Raw genomic sequence first — 24,142 nt, forward strand, 5'->3', positions numbered from 1 at the left:
TACATATGTCATTTATGCAATTAAATTTGCTCGAATATATCAATATTTCATTCATCATCGACACAAACTTTGATCCTTGAATTTTTACCTGTTAATATGATGACCCCATCGTTATAAAAGCAAATATTGCGGTTGATTATCAGCAAACGTTTTGTCAATTATCAGAATTTTACACTGAAGTTTCAACCCCATAAAACGTTAATCATTTCATGTTGCCGAATAGCTTGTTTATACACGAACGGGCGCCATCTTCGGCTGATCCATTGTATTATGACCGGTGTATTTTCACGGATTTACATTATTAAAGCAGTCCACGGAATATAAGGACTTAGTTTAACATTCTATTTCGGGATGAAGAATTAAAAACAGACGTCACCGTGCAAATATGGTTATAGAGAAACACATTTCCCGATATTTACTAACCCTTGAGATTCATAATGGCCTGTGTTAGCTATATAGATCTAACAAATATTTGCAGGCGAATAACTCAATGAGCTTAATATATGAGCCAGCATTAGAAGTACACTAAAAGGTATAATAAGGTTTAGAGTCTGAATATCTGCCATCAAGACGTGTTCAACATTAATATACAAACATCTTCCTGCATAAGGGATTCCGGCGGAATACCAATGTTGATAGTGAGAAACATTGCTTTTCCACATTAACCCGAACACCATGACAACATCATTTTCTTGCCCATTATTATCAAATTTGGAATTCGTCAACATAGATATTTAAAAATTTAGTAACGTTCATAACTGAAATCAGAAGCGATATTACACATTTTGCCTCTTCAGATACCAGACAGTGACTTACATTTTACCTGCTGTGAATGGTAACTTAACTGGAGTAAAACCTTGACCTCATAGCAAAGGAAAGAGAGATATGTCAGCTACTTCCCATCCATTTTCGTCCAAAGGATAAGAATCATTGTAAAGTTCTAAATGTAAACATACACAGTGGAAAAACTCCCCGGTACAGTTTTGACTATACTATGTTGTAGCAAGTCAACGGTGAATAAACCTATGTACCTAAGTAACGCAAAATTTTTGTGCTACTCTGTGTTAACTCCATCGAGGTAACACAGGGATGACCGCCATTTTGAATTTCAAATATCGATAAATCTTTGGTAATTTGTTTCTGTGGTACCAAAATTTGCATGATGATGTCTGATTTTCATTCTTGATTTTGAAAGAGCATGTTTGAAACATTCCTTGGGGAAAGTTTTAGCAAAAGTGTAAGTCTTTCACTTTCGCGGTCGAACTACCTTAACACAATTAATATGAGATTCATGTCATTTTGCATGTCATGTCCAATATATGTGTTTCTTTCGTCTAACAGGCTATGACAAATATTTACCATACTTACAAAAGCACACACTTCAATCTATTATAGAGTGACTTTGTCTGTATGCATTATCTTAAACGTGTCAATTTAGTACCTTTAGTCAATATTTGACATGTAATTATGTAGAGATCACACAGAATTATTTGACAAAGAAAGGCTTTGTTTACAAGTTTGCTATTTGATGTTGCACAGAATTACAAGTTCAAAAGATAGAACATTTGTGTGATTGTCAATCATTATTGTAATTTTGTGTATGATGTATAATTGAGATCGGCTTATTATTGTTACAATCTTGCAGATCAAATGCATCTTCTGGATGTTGTTTTTTCATGAGACTATAAAGGGTATGCTTCTACCTATCTCCACAGTCCAACATTTGCACTGGCAGATGACAATCCAGTCCATGACTCCCGTTGTTTATGCTTTACGTGGTAAAAGTGTAACACAAACGACAGCAAAGACAGTGACTCTATTTCATGAGTTGAACGTCCTTGAGATCTCTGGAGCCAGAACCACTTTATTTTGGTCCATGATGTTAGGAGGCATTGCATGTCTCTTAATAATCATTATTCCATTAACCACGAGTACGTATAATTATATTTCTTTTCTGCATCGTTTTTCAAAGGCCCAGATTACAAGTAGGTGAGCTTTCAAATTATGAAGTCAAAAAAATATTAATTTTTGAGATTTAGTGAAGAGTATATGCAGTGTAACTTGTAATGAGACATGATTGAAACCCGTGTCTTCAATAGAAATATATGCTCTTGTTTTTAGCTCACGTGTGTAAACACGTGGGCTAATGTCATAGCGATGTCTGTCTGTCTGTCTGTCCGTGTGTGTGTTGTGTGTTTAGTGTGGTGTGTGTGTGTGTGTGTGTGTGTGTGTGTCTGTCTGTCTGTCTGTCTGTCTGTCTGTTTACACGATAACTCAAAAACGCCTGAACGGATTCAAGTCAGATTTGGTACACAGGTACCATATGCTACTTGCAAGAACTGATTAGATTTTGGTTAGTGTGGCTTGCATATTTTGAAGCTATGCAATATCGTTTTTTTCCGTACAATGGTTTCCCTATGGAGACGGTAATGACAGTGTAGACATATATCAAGAAATACTGCACAAAATTTCATGAAACTTTTCACAGATGACAATCTAAGAACATTATGATGATACTGTGAGTGTCATATCAATTATCTTCTCATTTGCATATTTAATGAACTTTTGTTATTAGTGAGATAACTCTGAAATTCCTGCACCAAACTTGATGATACTTGCAGCAAATATTGATCTGATATATATCTAATTATACTTAGAAGCATTAGGCAGTGTCAAGTTAATAAATAGCTCATTTGCATAGTTTATGAAGTTTGTAATTAGTCATATAACTCCGATATAACTTCACCAAATGTGATGAAATCTGCTGCAGATACTGATCCTACTGATATCTAACTGTAGTGTAAAGCATTTAGTAGTGTGAAATTAATTAAGGGTTCATTTGCATATTTAATGAACTTTGTAATTAGGTATATAACTCTGAAATTACGGCACCCAAGTCAGTGAAATCGGGTACAGATATTGTTTTGATAAATATCTAATTGTACTGAGAAGCATTTGGCAGTGTCAAGTTAACAACAGTTCATTTGCATATTTTATGAAGTTTTGTAATTAGTTTATAACTCCAAAATAACTGCACCAAATGTGATGAAATCTGCTGCAGATACTGATCCGACAGATATCTAATTTGGTGTAGAGCATTTAGTTGTGTGAAGTTAATTAAGGGTTCATTTGCATATTTAATGAACTTTGTAATTAGGTATATAACTCTGAAATTTCGGCACCAAAATATTGTGAAACGTGCTACAGATATTGATTTGATTAATATTTAATTGTGCTATATTATGTATGTATTTATGTATGGTGTGTGTGGTGTGTGTGTGTGTGTGTGTGTGTGTGTATGTGTGTATGTATGTATGTATGTATGTGTGCGGATGTATATTCGTCAACATCATAGCTGCCAAAAGCGCAGGACCAACGATCTTAAAATTTTGTGTACAGTTGCACCAAAGGGTGGATATGTGAACTTGTTCAAATGATATGTCAGTGTCAAACTGTGCACATGAGGTAAAAAATGGGAAAATCCTGCAAAGTCCTGAAAATCTGTAACTATAAACCAGGTTTGGTTGAAACTTGATTTAAGGTGAATCTTTATAGATTTGTGCTGGAATTTTATAGGTGTATTTTTGGGGCAATTTTCCACTGTTTTGGTAAAAGAAGTTTCTCTAAAAGTACTCGTCTCAATGCTTTGAAACTTGGTGTGAATGATCCTACCGTTGACATTTGTCGGATTTTTCAAATTGTTGTGAAATTTTTCAGGATTGTATTAAACGGCAAATTTTTCGCAATTTTTGTCAAAACATTTTCTCCCGAAGTTTGTCTTTGATTGCTTTGAACTTGATATGCTTGATCCTCTGTCAGATTTGGTAAAAATTGGCGAGAAACTTTATATGGTATTTTGGAGCAATCTTTCGCATTTTAGATTCAAAAATCATTTTCTCTGACTTAACTGTTCTGATTGCTTAGAAACTTTGTATGCATCTACCTACGAACAACCTTAATTGAGCGCATTTAAATTGTCGTGAAATTTTCAAAGACCACTTTCTCTGAAATCGCTTGTCCGATTGCTTTGAACTTGGTATACATGTTCCCCGGATTAAACTTTGTTGAGTATGTTCAAGTTGTGACAAAACTTACAGTACGGTCAAAAAAATGCCAAGTCAAATAGATGCTAAGATTCTCTTATTTGAATTCTCTAGCTGAATTGCAAAAACTTGAGAACCGCTGCACACTACAACGTTGTATTTAGTCTGTAGGTGCTTGCTAAACTGTAAACGGGATCACTTTGAATAAAGTTACCATTGGCAAAAGTCTGCTAAATAAAAAATAATGAGCGGCAAAGGTGTAAATTTTGTGAAAATATCAGTAACCTGAGTCAGACTTTATATGTTGGGTGATATTTTTACAGAAACACTACTAAAGAACTCCAAGCCAATAATAGGTTGTGTTTATAAATATTAATGCGTGATGAATTACCAAATATTATTTACATAAATTAAATGCAGTTATATATCACAAGACGACATCTTTACCTTGGTATGGTAGATTGTATCACTAATGTCGATGTACCAGGCTGCATGGTGTTATAAATGTGTGTGTTCATCGCAACAGTTGCCGACCTTAAAGACGTTCGCCTTGATATTTGGTGGACTACGCATCAAAATGTCTTCAAATACACTTGAAATTATGATTATTACAAGCTAAGGTCCGTAGAAGCTATTAAACCACGTGTATACACTAACTCTGGCGTGCCACATCGAACCAAATGTGAGCCAAGTGTCATAAATGCTACGTTTTATAATGCCACAAAAATAAAACTTTGTTCAGATACAGGGCGATCTCATTAACAATGCATGATTACACAAGAAGCTTGTATGAATGAAAAATATTGCACTGAAGACTGAGAAAGTCTAGAACTCGAAACGTTTCCAACCTATGAGCGAAAGATTCGGAATGATTTTGAAAGTATGAAAATTTGTTTTAATGTCACTGAATTTCTGTAATTTTATCAAATCTGTACTGTCAATTTGATACATTTTGCATTAAACATGCGAGATATGAATTCATAGGATCATTCTGCATATATATAATGTATCTTGAGAAGAATTAATACTACACAAAATATTCTGTAAATAAACATTGTTAATGACTCTTATGTTAGAATCAATACATTTTATGATTTACACCTCACAATAGTTTTCTTACCTAGTTGTTAAACTTAATATTCTGTTTCGCAGAGCAGGTAACGCTGATTCCATTGAATGGCTGTTCCAAAAAATACGGGTTCTTAAAAGCAAAATTTGGAGTTTTGAGACCCATGGAGCCTCACACATGTAATTTGGTACACTGAAAATGGCAAAGTTCCAATAAAACATTAAGTACAGATCATTTTTAAGTGATTCAAGTTGATGTAAGCTTAACATTCTTTAACCGTTTTCCTGCCAGAGAGTACCACTACCAAATTTGCCAAGTCAGGACAAAGCGGTAGTAAGCTAACACCATATGTATTTTTGACCCCCTGGCTTGGTATGTCATAGAACCTTTGTTCCATAAAAAAATATGTTTACAGTATCTCTGTTTTCAGGGCCCTAACATCTTCAATTTACTTTTTACCACTATTCACCTAAAATTCATCTTCGTGGAAATTTTCTGTTATGTAACTGTTCATCATGCTTGGCTTGACTTCCCCTACCCAAAGAAACATTCATTTCTGCCAAGTATTTGTCATAAAGTATCATTATTTTACTTATTTATTTTATTATAAAGCCTTCAAAAGAAGAGAGAAACAGAACTAATACAAAGACAATTTAAAAATCAGGTATTGAATGAAAACACTCTGTACAAGACAAAGGAAAACCCAAGTTAAAAATGGTCTTAATAACATATTAAGAAGATAACGACTGTGTAAATCTTTTGCAAGCAACAACTGGCGAATGCTGTCAGTCAGCCCATCTGACCTTGAATATGTCTGAGAATATCGCTTGTCAAAAATATACCGCAAAAGTGATAAACCGTTTCTGACATTACCATTTCTATAAACACTAGATACTAAATTCTCACGAAATATGAATGAAAGACTTAGACATTACTGTATTGTAGACTATGGTTTCACGTCAAGATACTTTCTGTAACTTGTATTCATTTTGTAAAAAAATCAATCAAAATTCTACCAAATGTTTCTGCTCCGTTTTGTAAAAGTTTGTCGAGTTTTGGTTTAAATATACTCAACAGTTAATTCATAATTATTCCGAGGCTACGAAAACTTAAAAGAGGATATACTGGGTTACTCATTTCTCAAGAAATGCATAGCTTCATTGCATAATCTCTCACCGCCTCGGAAGACACTGTGATTATTTGTATTTCCTGATATTAATGCATAACTTTTCTCTGGTATCGTATTGTTGGTCTCTGCTGAAGTTTTATGAGCCTAGCAATTCGAAGAGTGACATTAGGGAGCGTTCAGTTTTTACGGCCTGGGGGGGGGCCGGCAAAATCTTGTCGCCGGTGTTCAAAAAATATAGCCCCCCCTGCATTTTTTGTGAAAAAAAGATGACCCCCCCTTTGTCAGACGAAAAAAATTGATGACCCCCCCCCCCCCCGAAAAATAACCAAAACCCATATGTCAAATTTACCCGCATGGTTTGGATTTGAACTCCGGTACGCGGTGCACTTTATTCGATGCCAGTGCACAAACTTCTCAGCCACATCCATTGAAACGTCTGTTAATTAGGACGACTGTAAGGCAATTTTTAACTTCATTTCCATAGACAACTCATGTCCATGGACATTGTATAAAGTAAACTTTATTGGAGTGGTTCGCCAAAGGCAGCCCTCCGGTTAAGAGGGTCATGGGCCATTACGTAAAGTCAACTTTATTCTAGTGGGCCACCAAAGGTGGCACGCCGGTAAAGAGGGTCGATCATGGCCATTGCATGAAGTAAACCTAATTGGAGTGGGCCGCCAAAGGCGTCTGCCCGTTAAGAGGGTCATGGGTGATACATAATGAATATTTATTGTAGTGGGCCGCCGAAGGCGGCCCGCGGTAAAGAGGGTCGATCATGGCCATGGCATAAAGTGAACTTTATTGTTGGTATTATGTTTTTGAAAATGTGGTGACCCCCCTTTCCTACCAGTGAAAAAGCGATGACCCCCCCTTTGCGGATTCCAAAATTATGATGACCCCCCCCCCCCCTGGATTTTGCCGGCCCCCCCCCCGGCCGTAAAAACTGAACGGTACCTTAAATAAACAAGGAATGACTCAATAGTGTGACTGTAGTTTTATTTGGCGTGCAGCACAGAGGGGCAGGAGATTTAGGTCACATGTTGAAGTTGGGGCGCCGTATCTCCGATATTGTGACATGAGCCGATCCTAGAAACGACGTGACATAAAACTTTATATTATTGGCGAACCGGGGCTGATTAAACGCAAAGGAAGCTTAGTACTTTTTAAATATTTGATGTGAAAAAATGTCAGTCAATATCACTTCACATGAATATTTGCCAGAACTCTGGCAAACTCGTGCGAAGCTTCTCATGGCCCTCTAATGAAGACAACTCGTCCAGCCGGTGAGATACTAAGAGAAGAGTTAAACATTTTGCGTACACAAATCGGCGAAATCATATGTGAAAACAGAATAGACAAATTCAAGTTGGAGCAACATTCTCTTTCGTTACTCGCACTGATGTGAAAGCATTTCGACGTAAAATAAATTATCAACAAACTTTTACAAAGGCGAGAATAAATTTTATTCAGACACAAAAGAACGTGGACTGCCTTGGTAAGTACTTTTATTTCTTTCAACACAAAAAAAACAGGATGTACATTGTAGGGTTTACGATAAAAAAATCAACTATTTAATTGCGACTGCATAGTGCGCGGGTTCATGCTATACAAAAAAACTTTTTGTATATAGGGCCTTTGGTTTACTTGTCCGTTAAATGGATGTGCCCTTGATGATAATGACTGCAGTAAGTTAACCTTTCCAACTTTCAAGTATTTATTATAATACAATAAAATAAAATCAATACAGTAACAATGTAACATAATTTATATCGACGGGCAAAAGTGCCCTTTTGGGCACCCCCCTGCGCAGCAGCTGCCAAAATATTCTCTGATAGCGATATTGTTCATACCGCCCTCTTGCGACAAGACATCTCATCTGAATTCGGTTGATGTGTTCATTCAGTGGAAACATGGCGACCAGTGTTAAGAAGGTCGCGATCGCCATGAAAATTCCTAAAAAGTACGGAAACTATACCTATACTAGAGCAATCAAGACACCTGTAAATACAAAGCAGTCATCGGAATGTTCCGGTATGTTTTCGCACTCACATTTCAGTGAAAATCGTCGAGTTTCCGAGAAGGTTTTACCAACACCTCGATGCACTGGGGTGTATTCGCTATTAAATGATGTGGAATTTGCTACTGGATAAATTCTTTAAAACTTGAAAAAATTACAACAGTTAATATTGTCTCATAAATACCTAATATTTTCTTCATGTTAGTTTCTGATATAAAATTGCCCCCAAAATACCCAAATCTTTACATTTTACAGCCAAAGTTCAAAATCTTCAGCCTGTCGCTTGCATCGTGTTATGTAAAAATAGTCTAAAAAGTTGTAAATTTTCACCAGAAATATATCTGCAGACTTGACATGTTATATTGTCATATGTTTGCTGCTATGTATGTTTCTGTACACTCACGCACACATCAATGAAAGTCAAAAAGTTATTTTGACAAATACTTCTCAAATTATTACAACCGGCTGCTGTCAGTGTCAGAAAGTGTATAAAATCCATGACATAAATGAATATGTTTCACTGAACAATTTGATAAAACAGTCCATCAAAATGAAAAATCATGTTTGATCCAAAGTTTGCAGTAAATAGGAAACTTTAATGAAATGACAGCGAAATAACACATTTACACCCTTCCAGTTGCCATGTGTTGTGTAAACTTTGTCTGAAAATTTATAGCTTTTCACCAGAGATATCCCTGCAGAGTTGACATGATGTGGTGTCATGTCTGCTTATATGTACAGTAGTTTAACACAGTACCATTGTGTTACAACTAATCTGTATGGATTATCCTTACACACTGCAATGTAACATGGTTCCTGTAACTGACCTTGACCTATATAGCTGAGAAATTCACCATCACAATTGAAGTGAACAACTCTATGCCCCCAGTAATCACAAACATATATGCCATCTTGTTGGTGATCAAAACACAAACCCTCTGGTCCCTCAAAGTATCCCTTGCCAATGTCTCTTATACTTTGCATCTGGTGATTCAAAACATGAATACATTTCTGTCAATGCCAAATCTGATACAAAAATACATTTCTTATTCACAATCAGACCATAGGGATAACTGACTTGTCCTTTTTCAGTTCTTGCAATGTGTTCACCATATTTCTTATATTTCTCACACATCTTCCATTCCAGTCACCAATGAAAATAAAACCATCATCACTCAAACAGATACCTCTTGGATCAATTCTTTCTTTGCGTCCAAAACAGTTTAAAATCTTGCTTTGTCCAGAACTCACCACAACTTGACCATTCCTGCAGTCACTCATAAAGTATTGGTCATTGTCTTCATCCACTGTGACATTCCATGGATAAAATGACGGGAACGCATGAAATTGTAAGATGAGATCACAGCAGAGTTTGATTGGATCAATAACCTGAACTCTGTGATTTTCTCTATCACATATAACCCATTGACCGTTGTTCTTGATATATATTCCATTGGCCAAGTTAAATTGTCCCGGCTTTGATCCAGACCCAAACACCTCAAGGACTCTCCCCTTTACCGGATAGCCTTTGAAAACAAAAACATAAATAAAGGTCAAAGGTAAATTTACAAACTACAATATCTGTGAAGTCAAACATTTCATGATCTCACAATTTTGACTGAATCACAACATTTCTTTGTTTACACAAACACATAGAACATTTAAAGGAACAACTTCCTTATATCTTTATTGATTAAACTCGCACGTTACAAATTATTTCCGTAACTTATTCTGTTTTTTTTCTAATGTCATCATTAATTACGTACAATTAGGTTATTTTAATTGCTCCGATGATATATATTTTTTAATAATCTCTGACTTTTTTATGATGGCCATGCTAAATTTTGTTTTTGTTAAACATTTTGTAATTGTTTGCTGAGGCAGACTCATCTATTCAAAACTCTGTGTTAAGTTTCACAGTGTTCATCTGTTTTGTGCGTAGCAGTCACAAAATATATAATCATGCTTGAATGTTTCATTGTCACATGGAAACTGAAAATGTTGAAATGATTTGTTAAAATATATAATCTATTTTTCTGACGCAAATATGTTTCGTCCATTCCTTTAATAATGTTGTACACTATCAATGGTCTTCTAAGCTTGCTATCAAAACCATTTTATACAGATGTATACTAAAAACCTAACAAGAAATTTAGTTAAATTTAATCAAATTATATTTAAATTACTTCAACTTTTAAATAGGCTTTTGTTTTTCGTCCTTTGTGGTTCCACAAGTTAGTGTTATCTAAAATTGCAAATATTTTTAGAACATTTTCTCATATAAATTTAATGCCTCCTAACAGGGAATTCCTTTGTCCTTTGTTTTCCCTGATGAAGAAAATAATCAAACATATTCTATACTGCAGATTATATTATGTGCTGACCCAGTACATGTAATTTATGTGTCTACTAGCTAACCGTTACTGTCTTACTAAGGCTGTCTGTCTCTTCTATACACTGATACTTTTTCACAACCCAGTCTTTCTAGATCTGTCTCCTTCACACGCCAACACACTATGAGACAAATACGTCTAGCAAGTCGTTACAGTCTTACTAGGGCTGTTTGTGTCTTCTCTGCACCAATACTTTCATGTGTTCTGTAGTTTTGTCGTCAAGTACTTGCTATTTCGAACTGAACCAGTCATTAGATGGTGTTGATACATTGTTTTGTAGATGTCCCTGACTTCTTTGCGTCTATTTTAGATATATTGCAAATGTTTCTCCAATGTCTCAGTATTAATAATAGCCTGTACATTTTCCAGACTTTGTTTCAGATTTTCATGAATTAAAAAAATTGTTTTGCGATTTAATTGTCAAACTAACTGTGTGTTTCTGCCAATGAGAGAAATGATCAGGCTGTTATCATAAAACAAGAACATGTATTGATACTTTGAATTTCCTCATTCTGTCCCACAGTTTCATCATGAGTTGTTAAAACTGTTGTTTGCCTGTTGTATTTTCACAATTACCAGTTTATGGGACAGTAAAGGTTTTTGTAAGAAAGTAAATATGGTTGTAATCTGAATGATCGTATTTTATAAGTCAAATGATAAATACCCCATTTTTCTCTTCTGATAATTAGGTAAATGAATGTTTTTCATGTCTTGAAACTTTGAGCTTTATAAAAATGTTATGCCCGTGTTGTTATATAGAATTCTTACACTCTACTCAAGAACTATTGCATATTTCACATGAGGTTAAGATATTTTACCTGTAACCCAATGCAAACTTTGACTTATAATTAGTATAAAATATACATAAAATCAGATATGTCTCACTTGTTATTGTAAGAACTCATGAACTTGACATTTTATATTTTTTTAGCTTAATTGTGATGGCAGCATTGAAGATTGGTTGACAAAGAAGAGACCAACAGAATTGGAGACGTTGTCCTGATGTACGTCCACCATGGTGATGCAAGAAGGTTAAGACATGAGGACAGGTGACGCAGAATATGAAAGCGCCACACCCATACGAGTACAGTGGCAAGATGTCTTGAGTTCATTTGAGCCTAAAATGCTACATTGTGTATACCATGTACACACAAACGGTATTTCGGACGGGGAGGTTAAATTTGAAAGTCAGCTTAAAAAGGGACAACAGATGCACAGCTTTATAGTAATTTGAGTGAATCACAATTTTTTCCATTTACAATTTCAACGATACTGTATACATCTTGTGAAAAATAGAACGGACAGCATTATTACATTACAATCACATCAAATTGTGATTTGAAAATCTTAAAATATCTTGCAACGTAAGTTAGTCTGGCTTCCTGCCTAATTACTGCCACTGGCTGTGCTCTACTCCTAAAAAGGGTTTGGTATGTGCCAGTCATTTCGTCAAGGTTCTGATTCTTTGAACAACACGCTATCTACTGAATGATGACTCATAGGACAATATTGAGCAAGTATTGAGAAAACTCTCAGATGATCAGCATGGTACATGGTTAGGCTTATTTTGTTCACTGCCACTTTCCTGTGTTTGGTATGTTTCATTGACAAAAATGCATGCTTTGAAAGCAGAACATAGTTGGTATTATCAATGAACGCTGCAATCCCTGCATTTCTGATCGCTAAAGAAACTACTCAAAGATCACATTAATCAGTGGAGCTGCGCATGTTCGCTGACAGCGACGGCCAAAACACCATATCCAACCTGATTTCATGAGCCAAGGCAGCCAGCTGCAGAAATAGGACCCAGGTTAAGATGGTAAACTTGAATTGTGCAAAGTGAAAATGAATCTCTTTTGCGAAAGAGGATGTCAGTCAGTGTTTTTATTATAATGTTTGAGTTAGGCCAAAAAAAGTTTTTTGTCATCCCTATGCCACGTCAACCCTTATTTCATTTTCGGAGGGGGCTTGAAGGGAAATTTGTAGAGCATGACAGTGCGCCACGGCATAAAATGAAGTGTATGTTGATCACGCAAGTGTAGTGTAAAGTTTCATTTTATAGTCGCGCCAGCGGCTTACTGACTACGCATCCGCATATCCATAATATACTATGCGAGGAGCCGGAAGTCTACCCTACTTTCATGGGCACCGCCATGATATTTTGCGTACTCGTAAATAAACAAATACGAAACGTGCAAACTATTTTTTTATAACATGCCATTTATAAAATATATCTCTTTTATCAGCATTTAAGTGTTATTATCCACCTTGTCGCTGATACAAAATATCGTTAATATCAAGCATGAAAAAAGAAAAAAGGGAGAAAACTGTCGTGTGTATGAACCGGGGGGGGGGTACGCAAAGAATGCTGGGATTGAATTTTAGAAAAGCGCCCCCTGTGTCAATAACAAGGTTGAGTTTTTCCACAGAACGCCATCGTTTTCAGCTTGCAAGTGGTGGAAGGTGGGCAGTGCGGTTACCATTGCAATGAAAATGATAGCATAATACGTCCCTTGTTTAACACAGTCGACTGTTATTATGGTAAAATTGTCAATTTTTGTTCGACATTTTTACACATTACCGAAAATCTGTAACACTTCATTCAGAAAGTTTCCATGATACATGAATGAAAGTGGCCATCGGAACAGAATACTTTTCTTCTCGCAGATTTGTTCAACACAGTGAGATCTGCAAATGTTTGAGGTAATGTCACCCAAAGAGTCTTGCAATTATTGCAGTATTACTCATTAAGTATCGATGTTCCTTATGGAACAAACAAAGATTTGTTCCTAGCCTTTGGACTTTCCTAATTCATGTTGAACAATTTGACAATGCGATTCTTTGGTAATCTCCATATATACCAATTAATACAAATCGTACAAAATGACGTTAAAATGGCAGCAAAATTGATTTACAAATAACAGGATTGGAACAAATTTGGGATAATTTGAAGGTTAAGTAATTTCTTTAACAATTGCAAATGTAAGCTCATCTGCTTTTCTTTTAAGTTATACACTAATTTCAATGAGTAATTTGTAATATTACAATATTCAGTTATAAGGCACCTAACATGTTTGGTAAATTTGAAAAAAAATGAAGATCAAATTATCAAAAGTCTGCTGGTTGGTTCCCACTGACAACTGACCACAAAAGCGTTAACTTCATTACTAATTCTTCTGTTATTCGCACAATGACGTGTTACCATTATGACAGCTTTTTCCCACATAGATTTAGACGTGGTGGTGTTGCCTATTTGGGCTAAATCGCCCATATCAACCACATCTATTAAAATTCATGAGTTTCCTTTTCTTGTTTACGTATACATTTTATCGATTTGAATTCTTGGGAATGGCCATTGCATCAGGTTGACAAGCCCCGCATGTGGGCAGCGAATTAACATATCTCTTTGCATGGAGCTAGCTTCATGCTCTTTTGTAAGACAGTTGCGATATCGAATAAAGCACGACAACAATTTGCTGGTTTCACGAATTTCCCTACAGTTACAACACTAACGTTGAAACAGGGAACAGTATGCAGACCTAGCAAAGCCGTTTGTAATGACATTCTAAACACAGTAAGTATGAAATGACCAAGATATTCAACAGTGCTTGCCTTGTAGCATGTAGGTACTAGCTCCGCTCCTGGCTCCATGACTAAACATGGAGATGGAAGATAACTTTTCAACTCCTTGGACTGACGTATGCGTGACCTAAAAATAAAGCCACGGGGGTTACTATTAAAGTAATTTTCTGTCACGGTATCAACCGATGCACGATGGTGAGCTATTAGCCCTACGGCCGGTATGAGTCAAGAGTGCTCGGCTATGACTACGCCGTAGCCGTATATAGCCCTGCCACGTAGAGCGGAGTAGCGCGTGTGTAGACGCAACAGAAGCCAAGGCCCTTCTTTTATTGTACATGTAGTCTTTGGTCCTTGCAAACTTTGCAGCCACCTAAGTCTGTTTGTTGATTTATGTTCGGCCACAGTGATTTCCTCTATTGTGGTGCAGGGTAATATAGTGAACGGAACATGTACAAAATGGTCCACACAGCATCGTACCTATGGTGCATCAGAAAAACATATGAATTTTTTCTCTATAGAGAGGGATTGAATGCATACAATTACACTAGTTAAAGCTTGTGGCAATATTTTTAGAGAACACAAACTGGCCCCAAAGTATTTCGTCCAATATTAAAAATCCATGCAGGCACAGACCTTGTCCGTGATTTAGGGGACATCATAGTTTTTTTTACTCCATGGATCCACTATGAGGGACTTTAGTTTTCGTTTTTCAGCCCAACCATATGTGTTGCAAATTTGATTGTATTTTTATCTTTACTGAACTGATATGACCGTCACCAACTTGAACAATTTGATGTCGATTTGTTGCAGTTCTACCCCTCCAACATCCCCGACGGCTTCTCTCTATTGGCGTCGCGGAACATCCGGGCTAATTTAGATTGGCGATTGAGTCATTTGTTGTGTCAGATCACTGTGAAACATGACCGAAGTTCGGACTTTTCGACTGCTATACTGAACAATATATTCAACGTTTCAATTTACATGAATGATCAATTCTAATGTATATCACACAATTAATTTGCTGTCTTGAAGCGTCTGATCTAAATCCCACCATGAGAAGGAACTCCGCAGCGTCTAAAACGAAACTTTGTAGCAGTGTAACAAATTTTTCGTAGTTTAGAACTACTATAGGCAACAGGATGTCTAACCAGTATATAGGCCTAGGGATATTCACAAATGCTCATAACAGCCATTTTATCCAATGCCATACACGCTTCGTGAAAGTTGTGAAAACTGTGGGCTGAGCTAAGATTTGTAGATAAACATTGAGAACAGAAGTATTAGTGCATGTGTTATAATCCAAAGCAGGCCAGTTTCTGTGTGGGGAAAAGTTGGAATGATGACATCATAGTTGGAGTTCATGAGCATACCAAGTATCCCAGCTGATATCACGGAATAAAGGTAGATTATTGCCGTTGCAACCGTTTGATCAAAAGACCGTGGAAAGTGATCACAAAAATGTAAATCAAAACTTTAATTTTTGTACTTACCTCTCTCAACTCGTCTCACATCCAGGTACACTTCCTTTGTTTCTTCAGAGATTTCTGCCACACCAACGATATTGCCTGCACGGGCTGATAACTTATCTGTGTTGATTGCAAGTTCAAGATGGTTGGTAGCAAGGTCTCGTGTCTGTGACTTTGCATGAAGAAACTCACTAAGAAGTGGGTTTAATGTACGTTCCTCCGCCTTGTCCCTCTTAATTGCCAAAGCGTTTCCAATTTCTCTACCTCTCTGCTTTCCTTTGTATCTTGTCCTTACCATTCCACTACTTATCATGAGTTTGTTGACTTTGGCCTCGAGTTCTTCATTCTTCTGTTCTATCTCTTCATCTGTCAGTCGATGCAGATCTGACATCTGTGTGGATTCAGAGCCATCTGAAGGTCTTTGTCGCTGAAACGCCAATGTAGGATCTGTACAAAAACAATAGCTATCAAACCATTTGATAGTTTGAAAGTGATTTCAATAAATTTGCACTTCAGCAAAACTGAAAACAGGAGATTCGATGAATCCCTGTGATATGTTGCATCGAAAAGTCAAATAAAAACATGGGAGCGAATTATTATGTTCTACAAGTAACGTTTGTTAATGTAGTATGGGCCTCGGGGACAGATATTCGGACCCTAAAACATTTACAATTCTTTTCTGGCCGACCATTTAATGTTAGGACCTTTTTATTAAGCTCTTGGTGTAAGAAAAAACATCTTGGGTCTTAGTATTTGGAAAATCGAAAATTTATTTTTCTCAAAAAAGAGTAGATACAAGGATGGTGACCATTTAGAATTTAATTTTCTGTAAGTCTTTGGTTATTTATTTCTCTAGTATCAAGATGTAAACGGTGGCGCCCGATTTTTATTCTTGATTTTGAACGAATATAGTTGAAAGATTGCTTGAGGAAAGTTTAAGCAAATGTTTTGTGTTTCACTTTCAGGGCTTTACTACCTTAAAAGTCGTCCTTGGAGCTATTATTTGGGTAAATTAATGTCGTGTATGAAAAATTGAATCCCTCAATCAGATTAGCCGTGACAGAATATTCCACACAAGTGAGATCTACCTTGTAAATTTATTAAAGAAACGGTTTTGAGATATTTCACCTCAGCCACTTGTTGTGTGGGATTTTTTTTCTTCTCAAAGAACCTTGATTTCGAAGAAAATGTAATTTAATAGTAGGAAATAAAGAAGGACATCAGTGGAAATTGTGACTCATGTATGATTTTCGTACTTTCCAACACAGATAAAGGACTATCTTAGACTCTCTCATAACCCCTTGTTCGCTGCAAAGATTCTAATCGATCTAGTCTCAGAAAATTCAGAAATATCGTTACATTTACTGGACCAGTCATCTACTAATGGTGTGTAGCAAGCCAGGGTCTGTGAGCGAGTGTACATTGAGTCTCGTTCACCAATTAGCAAAGAGTATTTCGTTACATGAAAATAAAAATCATGAAGTTATGAAAAGATGTGGGCAAATTGATCTAAAACCGTTGTTCTTACACTTTCGGCATAGAAGGGTCACCAGAATCTAATATGTTGGCAACTCAAACAGTGATGATTAATTGCTACCCATTCCCCTTAGATATATAAGGCATTATCAAATCACAGACCTTTCTCAACTCGTTCTTGTCCTACCAAAATTTGCTGCAGTGCTTTCTGGTGTTCCGTCTTTCTCATCTCTTTCTTTTCTTGCAAAAGTTTGTCAAGCATATTTATCTGCCTCTCAGTCACAACATCTCCCTCCCTTTGAAAATCTTTCAGGAGATCTCTGGCTCTGTTTACTCTTCCAAGTGACGTGTCTGTCTTCTGCGGCTCAGTTGATTCAGTAGTCCCATGGTCTGTTTGCTGCCCTAGAGCATAGCAAAGTACAAAGCTATGAATACTTGAAATTGCAAAAGTGCAATTAGAGCATGTAGAAATTGTTATTAAGAGGCATATAGTGAGATGGAAATGTTTGCATGAATATGACCAGGAAATCTGATTTTTGGCACGCAGGCCAGATCAATACTGGATGGGACAAACAAATGCTATCTCTCTGGGCCAACTTTGTTGTTGCAAACTTAAATTGTTAGTGACGGACAAGTCAAGGATATTCAAATGACACTGCGCATCATCGCTACCCCTCTCACCTTGATACAACGCAGTTCCACAAATTTCTGCAATATCTCCTACACCACAAAATTGATGTTGTATGTCGGAAAATGAAATTTGTTCATAGTTCAATCTTTAAGTTGTTACCAGATAACGCGAGTAATCTGATAACACTTTACGAAATTTTGCTTTCTTAAATCTGACAAGTTTACATCGTCAGGTAAAAAATAACTAATAATAAACATAGTCTACACATACCTTGAATGAAACAGTTCTTATAAACTTACAATGACCATATGGGGGAAAACTCTTTTCAAGGAGCTAATTTGCAAAATATTTCTGCTATATCCATTCAAAAATTTATTTTCATGACAATGGCAAAATATTTGTTCATTTCCCGAATGATTTAAAATTATTGTGTATTGCAGTCCAGAAAGTACTTGAAACTTAAACAAAAGCAGCAGTGCTCCTGCAAGCGATCAACTTTTGCACTTGTTCCAATAATTGATTAGAGCAATCGGGAGCTCACAACTTTACTTTTAAAATGGAACTCTTCTTGATACACAGCGAAGAGTTTCAAACTTGATGCATCAATATCCAAGAATTGCCAGACGTCTAAAATGCTGTCTACTGCAATCATACAAATTTTCACTTCGACGGAGAAGATGTAACGCTTTGGCCCTGCTCAAAAATAAAGATACCTATATTTATTTACTTTAACCTCACTATATTAATAAAACAGTAACCTTACCAATTGAAATATAATAAACCTTACAAATAAATCTCACATAATTTCTGACTAGATTTGGTACTAGAGAGAAGAAGACATTGAATATATGTATATATACCATATTTTTGGATCAGTTCCTTTCTACACCGGAAGTATTCTTCATAGTCAATGGTCACGTCAATTGCCAGATAAAATGCCCCGATTTTATCAAGGAGTTCATCAGACAGGAATTTGTCTTCCATCAGATCCTGAAGTTTCCCATTCTCGTATTTCCCCATAAGGCATTCCAGTGCATCTAAAGACCGGCACGCCATTGTATAGGAAATACTTTCATGACCAATGTCCTTCACTTCCATCTCATCGTGTTGCTCATTCATTATCTGACGAACTTCTTCAGTCTTCTGTTTGACTTCCTCACTTTCATAGAAACCTCCTTCAACAGCCACAACTGTTGTTCCGTGTACAGGAACGACTTCGCTCACCTGTACCTTCACCTTGATGTCACCTACAAATATTGAAAAAATGCAAAATATAACATCGTGTGTGCATGACTTGCACTTAAAAAATCTAGTCAAAGGGACCAAGTCGGCCATTTTTCATGAATTTTGTTTGATACAAAATCCTACTTATATTGCTTGACATGTTGAAAGATACTGAATGCATGGGTGACCACGCAAATATTCGACCCTTGTTAGGCACCATACAGGAAACCATCGTGAAAATGAATTAGTGCTCATGACCATTAATTCATTTTCGTGATGGTTTCATTTAATTTATCTAAAGCCGGGGTCGAATATATGCAAGGTCACCCATGCATTCAGTATCTTTCAACATGTCAAGCAATATAAGTAGGATCTTGTATCAAACAAAAATTCATGAAAAATGGCCGACTTTGTCCCTTTGAGAACCTATTAGAGCCGTTCTAAGACCAAGTTAATAAATCTTACTGGTATGTTGTATGTGTATGGGACCATTAATATTTGAGTGTCAGAAATACTTTTATGCAATTAATTAATACTCTCTGTGGAATTAAGCAGACGATACGTACCTGGATCACGTTTCTCTAATTTTCTTTTCCTAGAAACGAGTTTCGGCTCTGCCACTTTCTTTTCATCACCTTTGATATGAACAATAAATAAATAAATAAATAAATAAATAAATAAATAAATAAATAAATAAATAAATAAATAAACGTAAAGACAACGCCCTGAAATTGTAATTCCTAAAATGGAGGATGGGTTAGAAATATTTGATATTAACCTGCGAAAGTGCAGTGGCTTCCATCATGTCCATTAGAAAGAAGAAAAAATATTATACAGGAAAACTGTCAAGTAAAACTACTTTGTGAATTACCCTTGTTGTTTATTAATAACTAATCTATTCAACAGAAAACATACCTTGTGTATTATCCGCAGGCGATTTGGGAACTTCTAAGGAGGTTCCATGATAAGCCTTTGCATCATCCCTTGTTGCTTGGAAGAAAGCATCGTTTACGTCCTCTAATTCTTGCTTCATATTACTTTCCATTGCTTTTTTGATGCCATTCGCCCGCTTGAGTGCTATCTCATAGTTACAGAGACAATTCAAAATGCACTTCTGCAAAGTATCCGACTCACTCATATCCACTACGAGATCTTCAACATGTTCGGGGAAATGCTTCTTGATCAGCTCATGACTCATCGATTCCTCTGGAATTATGATAGGGACGGCAGCAGACATAGCTGCAAGTGTTAGGTTGACATAATGTACGGAAGCTGGAGGAAGAAGGACAAGATTTGAACGGCCTATTTCATCTTTAAGGGCTTTAGCTGATGGCATTCGAGCAAGAACGACTTTTAACTTGGGATGTGGATCCATACGGTCTTTGAGATCAGATTCCCAGCGCTTTGGTACTCCAAGAATTCTCCATTTCGGTGGTGATTTATAGTTTTTGTGGAAGGAATCTGCCACCGCATTCATAGCTTTCACGACAACACTGTTTTTTGTAAGATCTTCTAATTCGTGTTCTTGAAACAATGAAAGAATTTGAAATTCGTCATCATCATCAACAGAATCGGGAGAAGGAATCTTGAAATTATTTTCATCTATTAACGGAGATAATCTGTAGTGTTTGATGTTTGGAGATGTTTTGTACAATATTTTGTACTCTCTGAAAGTACTGCCACCAACAGAAAACACGTAGCGTGAATCTTCAGCTTCTTTGCACAGACTCTCTCGGCGCAATTCAAGCTCTGGGGCACCACAGCTAGCAACGACAGGGGTAATAACGTCCCTGCCGAACAGATTTATCAAGTAGAATGCTGCCTTGGAAAGATATCTCTTTCGATTTCAAAAGCTGCCTCCGACGTTATCATTCCGAATCCGAAAACAAATCTGACATTTGTCAAATCTTTCAAATTCGGAAAGTAGTATTTGTGTTGGTACAACCACTCAGGATCAGGTTTTCACCTTTGACCTTGAACCTCCTAAGAGGTGATGGCGGTACAAGCTCAACTCCATATTCCCTAGCTTCTTTGATTTCATCTTCAGTAGCTGTTAGAGTAGTGCAATATACAGCTAATCCCAATTCCCGAAGAAGACGTGCCAATAGATGAACAGTATCAGTTATACCGCCCTGTAATGGACCTCCCCAATTACGACCAACTATCAAGGCTTTATTCCCATATGCTTCCTGTGTAAGTGCAGAAAGAATACATTAATTGAAAAAAGATTAGCTGAGTTAATGTTACCTTAGGTGCCGTAAACAGTTGACTGTTGAATGAAAAAAAAAGATATTATCTACAGACTAAGATAAGGGATGGTTACTGTTAAAATTTACTAAAAAAATATTATTTATGAAAACAAAACAGTACTCACAAGAGGAAAACAAACTGAGTATAAATGAGTACCACCAGTATTGAATGCAAAACGAATTTGTCAATGTTTTTATCAAAGAATGATCGATGAAGTTTTTTGCACTGGAATCAAAACCTAAATCACTGCGAAATTGTACGTGCAAAGTGCAAAGGGAACACATTCTTGAAGATAATTGTTGGAAATGTTGTGTTGTTATGACGACACACTTGTATCAGTAGCTTGTAGTAGTTCTTTAATCGTTTGGTAACCTTTAGTCACAGTACAACTATATACAAACTGTTCCCTTGAAGTCAAACTGTTATACCTCTGCTCCCCTCGAAATTTCATGCCAAGAGTCTGCGATTAAATTTGACTGATTTCTATTAGCCTATGACCTTATTTCGCCATAGTTACACATGTGATAAAGGTTATGAACATTAAATTCTACAGAAAAAACGTTTTGCAAAAAAATCACTGTGGTGTAGAATGCCTGCAATAATTCGCCAGTGCAATACTGCAGTTCGCTTATGCAATACTGCAGTGCGGGAACGACATGATTCAATGAAGTAGTTTATTCTGGAGTGGTATTATGACATGCTGATCAATTATATAAGGCAATGTCCAGTTACAACGTGCGGCACGCCAATGGTTAGATGAATAAGCCTTGTCCTAGTTTCGCCCTCCATCTTGAATAATTAAGAGGTCAAAAGGTCATGGGGTAAGAACCAAAACAGGAAATCCTGCAGATGCCCATACAAGTACAGTCAAGCAGCTGTGTTTGGCAACGCCCTAAGAACTCTGCTTGTTTTTTTTTCACTTTTTCGGGAATTCTAAGGTGAGTATTGACTCTATATCTTCTAAAGTAAGCCTTGTTAAACTGCACTTGCTTGAAATAGACACACGTTGATGATAAAAATTGGCAGTTTGGGCTATTTCTAGCCTTTGTATGACTGAGTAACTCAATATTCATGCAGCATCATTACCTGTACATAGTGTTTGCGTGCTGTCATGGAAGTATATCATAACCATGGACATAAAAATGCATTAGTGTCATAGTTATTTAGAGTGTAAGTCTACTACAATGGTGCCATTCATGCCAGCTTGTAGCTAGAAACGGACCTCCATGATGCCAGTCACAGTTTCTTGACTTTTCAATGTACATTATCACACCTACAGATCAACATAAAGGAAGTTAGCCATATTGTTTTATTGTTCATAGATTGTCCTGACAAGCGCCAACATTTATATTTACAAGGTGAGTTCTCAATTATTTTCAGTCTTGGCACTGATACCTGTTTTTTGTTAGAATTGGTGATCTGAAGATGTAAAACTAAGTCATGACTGTCTAGCTATCTAAACATTTGGTATGGTACTAAAGTAACTATGTTTATACGAACTGACAGCTGGTTATATGTGAACCTTAGTGTAAACAAAAGAGTTGTATTTTTGGAATGACACTATACAACAGAAAATATGACAGTTATGGAGGACCATGAATTAGAAGTGTTCTTTGCCTACTATGACACTTTATAGACACAGTATATCTCATTAGAGTCTAAATTAGAATAATAAACTGTTTAGGTCCTTGGATGTAATTGTTTTCCTTCATGATATCCTACATGTCGCCTCTTAAATGATCAAATTTCCACTAGACAAATACAGCAGAGTATGTTCTGAACATTTTGTTGATGGCAAATCTGGGCAGAAAATCCAAACCCAGGTCTGAAATTTGGTTATGCTGTACAACAGAAAGCGCCAAAAAGGAAAATTGAGAAAGCTCCAGCTGTGATTCCTGCAAATAAGAGAAATTCTTTGGACAAGGAAGAAGGCTCCAAGGAAAAGGAAAGCAAGAAAGAAATCCTATGGAAAATGCCTCACCGGATGGTGTCATTCCCATTGATGTTGATGACAACTCGGGACTGAACACTAATTTTGTACATTTTAATGTTCATGATGAACACAGCTACTCATTTCAGTGCAATTGTAATCAAAACTGTATGTGCAAAGGGTGTGGGTGGAAATCACACAATATTAAACTATTATTAGACAAAATTGATGATTAACAAACAAAATTGTACGCCAAGCCAACTGTGAAATTTGTGAAAGCTGAAGAAAAGTCAGTCAGTGAACAACTTCTGACCAGTGGCAAGAAAGCCAAATTCTTTACTGATCTTCCAAGCATGGCAGTCTTTCATTTACTGGATGATTTTATAGCGCCAAGATAGACAGAATGCAGAATTGGTATGGGGGGAAACATGTTGTTTCAACTAAGGTCCCAAGTAGATTTCTTAAGTCACTCAAAACATTTGGGCCACAGAGAAAGTTAAGTAGAAAATACGAAATGCTTCTTGTCCTCATGAAACTTAGGCTAGGTCTTTTGAATAGCGATTTGAGTGATAGATTTCAAATATCTCTCAACCATGTGAGTCGTATATTTAACGCATGGATTAAAGTTCTTTCCTCAGAGCTGAAGTCAAATTTACCAAGATGTTTCAAGTGTCATTTTCCTTTGCTTGTTAGCTTTTTGGGTTGTACAGAAGTATTCATTGAACGGCCTCGGGATCTGAGGTTGCAAGGACAAACGTGGTTCGATTACAAAAAGCACAATGTTGCTAAAGTGTTTGTTGCTTGCACTCCAAGGAGTTCAATAAGTTTTGTATCTGAAGCATGGGGAGGTCAGGCTTTAAATAATCACATTGTGCGCAACTCAGGATTTCTTGATTTAGTTGAGCCAGGAGATCAGCATTTGACTGATAGAG

General features: G+C 36.5%; 1 protein-coding gene across 1 annotated transcript in view; it reads right to left on the reverse strand.

Moving 5' to 3' along the window:
• LOC139127247 (uncharacterized) overlaps window positions 1–21,219 on the reverse strand; it is a 236,651-nt gene extending 215,432 nt beyond the window's left edge. The window contains exons 1-3 of the mRNA XM_070693158.1: window positions 19,946–21,219; window positions 19,597–19,665; window positions 18,667–19,053 (exon numbers count right to left, since the gene is read on the reverse strand). Of these exons, the coding sequence (XP_070549259.1) occupies window positions 18,667–19,053; window positions 19,597–19,665; window positions 19,946–20,507 (1,018 nt within the window). The 5' untranslated portion in view covers window positions 20,508–21,219. The remainder of the gene's footprint in view (window positions 1–18,666; window positions 19,054–19,596; window positions 19,666–19,945) is intronic.
• Between the last annotated feature and the right edge of the window lie 2,923 nt (window positions 21,220–24,142).

The sequence above is a fragment of the Ptychodera flava genome, unplaced genomic scaffold, assembly GCF_041260155.1.
Source record: "Ptychodera flava strain L36383 unplaced genomic scaffold, AS_Pfla_20210202 Scaffold_30__1_contigs__length_3116999_pilon, whole genome shotgun sequence".
Taxonomy (NCBI): Eukaryota; Metazoa; Hemichordata; class Enteropneusta; family Ptychoderidae; genus Ptychodera; species Ptychodera flava.